General features: G+C 42.9%; 1 protein-coding gene across 15 annotated transcripts in view; it reads left to right on the forward strand.

The window, feature by feature from the left end:
- clasp2 (cytoplasmic linker associated protein 2) overlaps positions 1 to 9,600 on the forward strand; it is a 78,016-nt gene extending 68,416 nt beyond the window's left edge. For all 15 annotated transcript variants that reach the window (XM_054763911.1, XM_054763912.1, XM_054763922.1 and 12 more), the window contains 12 exons: positions 335 to 498; positions 586 to 664; positions 1,955 to 2,098; positions 2,176 to 2,319; positions 2,394 to 2,500; positions 5,852 to 5,993; positions 6,058 to 6,253; positions 6,326 to 6,519; positions 6,585 to 6,713; positions 6,801 to 7,007; positions 8,408 to 8,524; positions 8,623 to 9,600. In XM_054763911.1, coding sequence (XP_054619886.1) covers positions 335 to 498; positions 586 to 664; positions 1,955 to 2,098; positions 2,176 to 2,319; positions 2,394 to 2,500; positions 5,852 to 5,993; positions 6,058 to 6,253; positions 6,326 to 6,519; positions 6,585 to 6,713; positions 6,801 to 7,007; positions 8,408 to 8,524; positions 8,623 to 8,700 — 1,701 coding nt within the window. In that variant the 3' untranslated portion in view covers positions 8,701 to 9,600. The remainder of the gene's footprint in view (positions 1 to 334; positions 499 to 585; positions 665 to 1,954; positions 2,099 to 2,175; positions 2,320 to 2,393; positions 2,501 to 5,851; positions 5,994 to 6,057; positions 6,254 to 6,325; positions 6,520 to 6,584; positions 6,714 to 6,800; positions 7,008 to 8,407; positions 8,525 to 8,622) is intronic.
- The last annotated feature ends 86 nt before the right edge of the window (positions 9,601 to 9,686 follow it).

Here is a 9,686-nt window from a genome sequence, read left to right on the forward strand (position 1 = left end):
GTCTCAACACACATTGCGGAAAAAATATCGGGCTATATATTGTATGTCAATGTTCAACCTAAATATATCGGGATATGAGTTTTGGTCCATATCATATTACTCGGACAGTTAGCAGGATTATGCAACAAATGCAAAACTGATTTCCATGAACTTGTAGAGGGGGTGGTGGCCACTGAAACTTCAGTTAATTGGATTCAGCTTTTGCCAAAGGCCTGCACCCTACTGAGTGTCATCACAGACTTGCTAAAAGAACTGTAGCGTTGTTTACATTTCTCCAATGTGAAGATGAAGCAGTGGATATATAACTGAGTGAAAGTGTATGTGTTGGTGTTAGGTGTTCAGTATGTTCCTGGAGACGCTGGTGGATTTCATCCAGGTCCACAAGGACGACCTGCAGGACTGGTTGTTTGTCCTGCTCACACAGTTACTTAAGAAGATGGGAGCAGACCTGCTGGGCTCCGTGCAGGCCAAAGTTCAGAAAGCGCTGGACGTTACACGGTGAGCAGCACTTTAAAGGCAGCGATTGGTGGTGTTGCATCATGCGGTGTCTGTTTTGTTGAGTGGAAGCTCTCTCTGTTTCTGCAGCGAGTCCTTCCCCAATGACCTGCAGTTCACCATCCTCATGAGGTTTACCGTGGACCAAACGCAGACTCCCAACCTTAAGGTAGACAAGGACTTCCTTCTGAGTTGTGTGTTAGAAGAGGAGCAAAGTATGTGAAGGAGATGGGGGGGACGGTTATGAACATGCTCCTTGCAAAGCTCTGCCCCCACACGCAGAATCCAAACTCTCCTTTTCCTCAGTGGAGGAAGGCTCCTCTGTCTTCCTCGTATCACTCCATCCCTGCTTCCTTATCCTAGCATCCTTTAATGACCATCTCACTACTCTTAAAGGAAAACTGCACTTTTTTTTGTTTTTTTAATTTTGCACATCATCCACAATCCTTATGTGAGATGAGACATGAACACATATGTCTTTCTCTTTTTTGTGGGTTCTAAAGATTTAGAAACAGAGAAAAAAGAGACAGCTAAGAATGCATGTAATGGGACACAACTATTCCACCTATGAAGCCATCTGAAAAAATGTCCAAAAAGCGCCAACAACACTCCATTTCCATAATGTGACCTGCATATTAATCAAGCTACAGCGACATTGTTATTGTTATTAAAAAGTATTCCATGTTATCATGAATGTACCTGTTGCTACATGATCACAGCATGGATAGAAAACCATACAACCTTGTTGGAAGTGTTCTTAATAGTGGGCGTTGTAGGCGGAATAGGTGTGTCCCATTACATACGTGAATTACATGCCTCTTTTCGCTGTTTGTATGTCTTTAGGACGCACAGAAAGACGTGTGTTTATGTCTCACATATTATTATTATTATGGATGATGGGCAACACTTTTTAAAAAGTGCTGTTTTCCTTAATAGCCTACTTCTTACCCACCGCTCCCGACCCATCCCACACCCCACACACACTCCGTTGACTTGACACGGTGCTTCTCCTCTCTCTCTCTGAAGCCTGTGCGGAGCTCGTGTTGCGGGCGAGGCAGGGGGGTGCCCGGGGTAAAATTGCTCCCCCCCAGAGCGCGGCGCCACGCCTGCTCACTAGACGAGCAGGCCGCAGCCTGGAGCCGCTCCTGCCAGGTCAGTGCGCTCCGGGGGGGAGCACCAACGCACAGCAGCGTGATTAGGAGGAAGTTTAGGGGAAAAAAAAGGCAGGAAAGCCTGCAGCCGTTTGGTGAATTGCTTTCATTTTGTTTGATTGCTTTCCTTATGTCCCACGCAGCACGGCATGGCCTTAAATCGCTTTTGTTCAGCACAGCATTGCTTCCATTTTCAGACTTGTGATGTACACGTGCTCCATATTTCATGTGTGGTGGTGGTGGTGGTGTTGTTGATGGAGAAGTGCAGAAGAAGCTAATGGTGTGTGTCCATGTTGTGTTTGTGGCAGGTGAAGGTGGCTATCCTGAGGTACATCGAGACGCTGACGCTGCAGATGGAAGCTCCCGACTTTGTCAACTCCAGCGAGACTCGGCTGGCCGTCTCCCGCATCATCACCTGGACGACCGAACCCAAGAGCTCGGATGTCAGAAAGGTCCACAAACATCCATAAAGATGTGCTCTCAGGTATCATACCCAGAAAAGTTAGCTTTCGCCTGTTTTGTTGTGCAGGCGGCCCAATCGGTGCTGATTGCCCTCTTCCAGCTCAACACCCCCGAGTTCACCATGCTGCTGGCGGCTCTGCCCAAAACCTTCCAGGATGGAGCCACCAAGCTGCTTCAGAACCACCTGAAGAACACAGGCAACGCTGCACAGGTAACACACCTACCACGTGCTCTCGCTACTGATGATTGTATCGTCAAAGTGTACATCTTCTGGCCTCCCCCAAGGCATCTATGGGCAGCCCTTTGGCACGCCATACCCCGCGCTCTCCAGCCAGCTGGCCAAGCCCGGTTACCTCCCCCACCAACACCTCGCAGAACACCCCCTCACCAAGGTACCACACACTGATTGATGGCTGCATCACACCTGCTTTGGTGACATGCAATCATTTTACTACTGCAGTAGAAAAAAGGTGCAATCCCTCGTTTATGGCGGTTCATTGGTTCCAGACCTGACAGTGGCAAGTGAATTTGTGGATTCCTTCTTTATAAATGGAATATTTTCTTAGTTATGGTATAGAAAACCTGTTTAGGACCTAAATACGCTTTTTAACATGATTAGAGCCCTCAAGACATGAAATAACACCCCTATAGTCACCTTTACTCTCCTATTTTCCAATATAGTAGATATAATCCGAGAAAATAAGACATTAGACATAAAAAAACATAACAGGCTCACACGTTAGCAGTTCCTTGTTGTTTTTTTCTGGACAACTTTAAATGGCTTTACACTCGTACAGAGTAGAGTAAATAAGCCATGTAAGACGTAAATAAAACTCCTGCTCGAACAGTGTCAGAGTAAATATCACCCCTAGGGAACCTTAGTGAGGAGTCTAGTGCCTGTCTCACCCAACACCAAGTGGCCAATGTGGAATACAGTACTACATTCACAATTACAATGCTTCCTCTGCCTTGTATTTTTGTTCATTTACTGTAGTTAGTTCATTTAACCATTTTTATGCTTGAAAATGCATCATTGATGCCAAGAATAAATACAATTTCCTTAAATATGCATTTTTTTTATATACTTACCGTACCATAATCAACCACGAAATAGTGACCATTTATTATTTTTTGAGAAAACGCGATATAGTGAGGGAGTGATAAACAAACCGTGATATTGCGAGGGGCGACTGCAAATAGAATATTTTTTTAGTTATGGCATAGAAAACCTGTTTACAATCTTCTAAATGTGCTTGTTAACATGATTAGAGCCCTCTAGACATGAAACAACACCCCTATAGTCACCTTTACATTCCTTTTACCCAATATAGTACAGTATATATAATCAGAGAAAATTTAGACTTTAAGGCAGTTTACCTTGTAGTGGAGCAGAATCTGTGGCAGACATGCTAAGAAGTTATATACTTGTATATTTCAAGAAAAAAACTGCATCTCAGCTTTGTAATATAGGTGAAAAGGCGTGTTATTAGTATTAACTTTGCTCTTTGCTCTTTTTTTCCCAATTTTTGCTTCTTTTTTTTCTAAATGTTTCAGGTGTCTTCTTAAATAATCTTTCAATTTTCTTCTCATAGTATTATGACTTTATTTCCATCACATTTTTTTTATCAGAAATATTTGTATTGAATTTTCCCTAAATCACAAACAAACAAGTGTAAACAGTGTTTGCAGAAAGTTTGGAAAGAGAACAGGAGAAAAGCAAAATAACTAAAGAAACAACCAAAGAGGAAAAAAAATACAACAAAGCAGGCCACACACAGCCAAAAGAGACAGAAGCCCAAATTAAGTAGTGTGCTCCCACAAAAGACCAACCAGCAGTCGGAAGTCCAGTTTTGGTCTGGGAGGATAAGACAATTAAATGTAAGACAGCCAAAGCAAATGAATAAACAAGCAAAACACGAGATGACAATAAATGGAAAGCTGTGAAGGGTCCCCATACTTTCCTTGGTGTTACACATTGAGTAGTGTATTTTCTCTAAATTTAAGCAGGACATGACATAATCTCAGCCATTGAGCGTGGGTGGGCGGGGCAGCATCCTTCCACCTTAACAGAATTGCCCGTCTGATCAAGAGAGAAGCGAAGGACAAACTACGTCGCCTTGTCGGGGTCAAGCGCGTGTCAGGTTCACCTGTGGTGCCAAACAGCACTAATAAAGGGTTGGGTTGCAAATCTAAATTGACAGTCAGGGAAAGAATTTGAAAAACTTCCCTCCAATACTTCTAACTTCTAACTAGGACACAACCAAAACATGTGAGCAAGTATAGCATCATCCCTCTTACATTTGTCACAGCGGAGATGCACCTCGGGGTATATGCGGGCTAGTTTGGTTTTAGACATGTGATGGCTGTGTACGACTATGACGAGCACAAATAGAGGTTGAATTGATCATTTTAAATGAATTGATCATTTTATGCCACATGCCCTCTGTCAGAGACAAATTCAAGTCTTGCTCCCATGCCATTTTGATGTTAGAGAGCTCTGTCTTATGCCCAGCAGTTTACTATAAATGGTAGAGATCAACCCCCGACGTCGTGGTAGCAAGTGAAGAAGTGCATCAACAATGTTCATATCGGGGCTCTCAGGGAAATGTGATAACAGACAACGGACAAAGTGCCTAACCTGGAAGTAGCTAACAAGATGGGACTTCAAAAGAATATTCTTTTCCGTTAGTTGCTGAAATGATACGAACGTATTAAAAAAAACGTGCTTATGCCCAGTCTCCACCACTCCCAGAATCCCGGATCCAGCAAGGAGGGAATGGTGGCAACATATGCCGGACCACTGGGTTATCAATATGCTTGTTTGGCGTATCCAAGTAGTGCTGGAAAGGAGACTTTTTTGGCCATATCCAACTCTATCTCCACCCATGTGGGGCAGCCAGGACCATGCTGATAATACGACCAAAATGTAACCCATCGAACGTCAGCTGCCCAACAATAACAACAATATGATTTTTTTCTTTTATATTTCAGCCCAATGGCACAAAAATGACCTAATGTTATGAGTTTATTCTCATAAAATGATAACTTTTTTTCTTGTTAGAAACCGACTTTTTAAAAAAATCTCTTAGTATTTTCACTTTATTCTCCTAACAGTAGAACTTTTTCCGCAACCTAATTTTCCAAAAATTACAACTTTATCGTTTTGTTTCTTTCTCATAATATTACAACTTTTTAAAAAAGGCCTTTATTTTAATATTTCAACTTTATGCCACCAAAATGACGTTATTTTTCTTCATAATATTATGACATTATTCTCGTAATATTACGACTTCTTCTTGTTAGGTCACAACTTTTTGGCCTTAATATTTTTACTTTATTCTTGTGAAATTTCTGCATATTTTTTTCATTTTTGCTCTTTTGTGTTGTTTTCTGTTTAAATTATATTTTTTAGTATGGTATGTGCTATGAGCCACAGGCATTCGCAAGTTGACTGGTGGTGACGTCTTAATTTTTATGCTGGAAAATGCTTAATTTGGGCATTGAATATATCCAATTTGCAATAGGCAGTAAGCCACAAAACAGCGATCATTTATTTATTTTTGAAAAACCGTGATAGAGTGGGGAGCGAAGTCGTGACGGACGACTGTAGTGCCCAGTATCTGTGGCAGTCCAGATCAATTCAAATTTGAATTTATTTCAAATTTACGATGAAATTTGAACATATGGGAAACACTGAACTTGCAACATGGTGGTTTAGTTCTTCCATTGCGGTGTGCGTGCAGTGCATTCGACTACGACACAGAGAACATGAACTCTGAGGACATCTACAGCTCGCTAAAAGGCGTCACCGAGGCCATTCAGAACTTTAGCGTCCGCAGTCAAGAGGACATGAACGACCCGCTTCAGCGGCGCGATGGCGACGAGGTGAGGACATTGAGGATGGGGAGTTATCAGGATGTGTAAATGTAACGATAACCATGTGGTGCAGGGGGGCAGCGGCGTGGATGGCAGAGCGCCGGAATCGATGGACGGCGGCCGCATGGCCCTGGACAACAAGACATCCCTCCTCAACACACCCCTGCTGTCCTCCAGTCCATTGGGAGCTCGCAGGCTCCTGATGGACTCTCCGTTCAAACACAGCCGCAAAGACAGCAGCCTGGAAGACTCGGAGCAGCTCATGGATGGTACTTTCAGGGAAAAAAACCCTTGTGGTCTTTTTCTTTTGCTTGGTTTCTCATCCCCTCCATCTTGAGCAGACAGCGGCCTGGACCAGTCGGAACTGATGGCCGAGCTGCTGAAGGAGCTGTCCAATCACAATGAGCGCATCGAGGAGCGGAAAGCGGCGCTGAGCGAACTGCTCAAGCTGATCCACGAAAACACCCTGCAGGTGTGGGACGAGCATTTCAAGACCATTCTGCTGCTGCTGCTGGAGACCATGGGCGACAGAGAGGTAAGCCTGAACATCTCATCACTAAACTACAAAGATGGATGACAGCAATGATTGCATCTTCCCAGCACGTCATCCGGACCCTGGCTCTACGGGTTTTGCGGGAGATCCTAAGCAAGCAGCCCTGGAGGTTCAAGAACTACGCCGAGCTGACCATCATGAAAGCCCTGGAAGCACACAAAGATCCCCACAAGGAGGTACTGCGTCGCTGCGCACCTTCATTCATTCATCCATCAGTCCACTCGTATGCACTCGCAGCAACACAATGTGTTTTATGCCCGCAGGTGGTACGAGCGGCAGAGGAGACGGCGGCCATGTTGGCGCTGTCCATCAGCCCTGACCAGTGCATCAAAGTTTTGTGTCCCATCATCCAGTCTGCAGACTACCCCATCAACCTGGCTGCCATCAAGATGCAGACCAAGGTGGTGGAGCGGATTCCTCGCGACAGCCTCGCAGGACTGCTGCCTGAAATAGTGCCGGGGCTCATACAGGTAATGGACGCCGGAAAAGGCGGGGTTATAGGATAGTTAAAGTCAGTTGTGGTCTCAGGACGTTTTTTTTGTTGGACCGCGGCACGTTCGAAAAATATCATTTAATAGGAATACTGAAAAGAATAAAAAAACAGCCATAATTACAAAATCAGTAATAAATTCACAAGAATGAAGTCAAAATGTTAAAAGGAAAAAGTTGTAATCTCACAAGGAAAAAATAAAGAATAAAGTTGGAATATTATGAGGGAAAATACTGACACTTGAGTAGCATAATGTTGAAATATATATAAAAAAAATCATTTTTTAAAATAATATCATAATATTATGGAAAACAAACAAAATGATGAATAAAGTTGGAAAATTTTGTCGCTGGGAAAAAGTTATGTTACAAGAATAGAATCTAAATATTATTGTAATCAAGTCATAATTGCGAGACGAAAATGAACAAGAAAAAAGTTGAAATACTTGGAAAATTATTATTTGTCCCATCAAGCCATTAGGGCAGATGGCATTGTTGCTCTAAATGCCCTTATGTGCTCAAATGATTGATACCCTTCCTCTGTTGTACAAAATGTATTTGACTTTTTGAAGAAGTGAAAAAAGGGAAAATTAAATTTTAAAAAACGGCAGCAGCAGAAATTTGAAAAAACAGCTGTAGTTTTACAAGAACAAAGGGCAAAATATTTAGAGAAAAAGATCATATTCTAATGAGAAAGAAGTTGCAATTTTACGAGAATAAACTTGTAATATTATGAGAAACAAACAAAGTAAAGTTGTAATTTTTGGAAAATTTGGGTGGGGGAAAAAGTTACATTATAGCAATCTAATTTATCATAATTTATCTTATTTTATGTATTAATTTGTCTTATTTTATGTACAGAATTGTGTAAAACTAAGACATGAATAACGTCACATTAAAAGCACAAAATAAATGGCGACCCACCATCCACCAGTTCAAGTTCCAGCCAAGTGTTTCCAGAGAGATGATTACATCTCTGTTTGACGTGTTGGTAAAAGGCAGTGTGCTAGCATGAATTCACTTGAGACAAATGTGCACATTAGCACTCAATAAGTCATCAAAACTTATCTTTATGCATTCCCACATAGTATCAGCATTTGAGATCAAATATGGGGTGAAAGAAAAATGGTAAAAATACAGTAGTACTCTATCTGTGCGGCGAGAGAAAGCTAGCACACGCACAATGGACATGCGTCAAGTGAGACGGATGTAACAGACAGAATCCGGCCACTTTTCAAAATAAAACCCTAAACATAAAAAAAATTAAATAATGGAAATTATTTTTTCTTTCTGTGCGGCCCAGGGGTTGGGGACCACTGCTCTAAAGTGTTTCAGCTGAAGGAAAGCCTTGCTTATATTTCTGGCATTTGTGTTGAAACAGGGTTACGACAACTCTGAGAGTAGCGTGAGGAAAGCATGCGTCTTCTGCTTGGTGGCCATCTATGCCGTGATCGGAGAGGACCTCAAGCCGCACCTCAGCCAGCTCTCTAGCAGCAAGGTGGGGCGGGAACACAGAACCCAAAGTAAAACCCACAGCACCACGCCTGGCCTTTCACAAGCTAACCCCCTCTTGTTTGTTCTTCCTCCCCGCTGCAGCTGAAGCTGCTGAACCTCTACATCAAGCGTGCCCAGTCGGGCTCCAGCGGCAGCGAGCCGGCATCTGAGGGCCTATAGGGGAAATGGCGCCCTCTTGTGGGTGGAGGGGTGCGACCGCGGAACTGCAACGCTGCCTGTTTTGCAAACATCAGCTCACTCACACACACACACATACATGCACACACGCCAAGAACAAAAACATATCCACACACTTGTGGACTTGAGTCTGGACTTGAGAGTGACACATTCAACACACAACCCCCCACCCCTCGCTGCAAGATGGGATACATCCTCCACCTCTTCACCTGTTGTCACTCACGGATTATGAAGATAAAGAAATGGCCGTCCTCTCTGCCCCCACCCCCCTCTAAGGTTGTTTGCGTCTTGCCCACCCCCTCCTTGTTGACGAGTAGCTAACTGGATTTCATTTCGGCGAGTTTTCTTTATTTCCACATGAACGTCCCACCCCCACAAAAAAGTGGGTGTAGCCTTCTTTCCGGTACAGAGGCTGATTTGTTCTTGGTGATGCATGACACTTTTTTTTAATTTTTATTTTATTGGAGTCGTGTCACCAGTCGTAAGAACGTGACTGCGCTTTTACATTTAAGTCAGGAAAATTGTCCACCTCTTTCAGGAACAAACCCCACCCTCCTCAAATAATTATTACAATACATGGTATTAAAATGGAGCAAGTCCTCCTGGGGGTGCCCATCCTTGCTTTTATTTGTCTCTCTCCACCCTTTCCCCCCAGTCGAGAAATAGTTTATTCTTTTACAGCTCTGGAAACAAATATGTCCCCCGCTCTCTACTACTTCTACTACTAGTACTCTACTACTACTACTACTACTACTACTACTACTCGCTTGTGTCTTTTATTTCCTTCATGTAACATTCTAGTTTTCACTGTTGTGTTCTCCCCACCCCCCCTCATGTGTATTTACAGAATGTGCTTACAATAAAGAACTTGTACAGATCATAGATTCTCCTGCTGCACAATGAAGAAATACTTTATTGATCTCCAAGAGAAATGTACACATTTATTTTACATTTTCATATATATATAT

This window comes from Dunckerocampus dactyliophorus, chromosome 20, assembly GCF_027744805.1.
Source record: "Dunckerocampus dactyliophorus isolate RoL2022-P2 chromosome 20, RoL_Ddac_1.1, whole genome shotgun sequence".
NCBI classification, from domain to species: Eukaryota; Metazoa; Chordata; class Actinopteri; order Syngnathiformes; family Syngnathidae; genus Dunckerocampus; species Dunckerocampus dactyliophorus.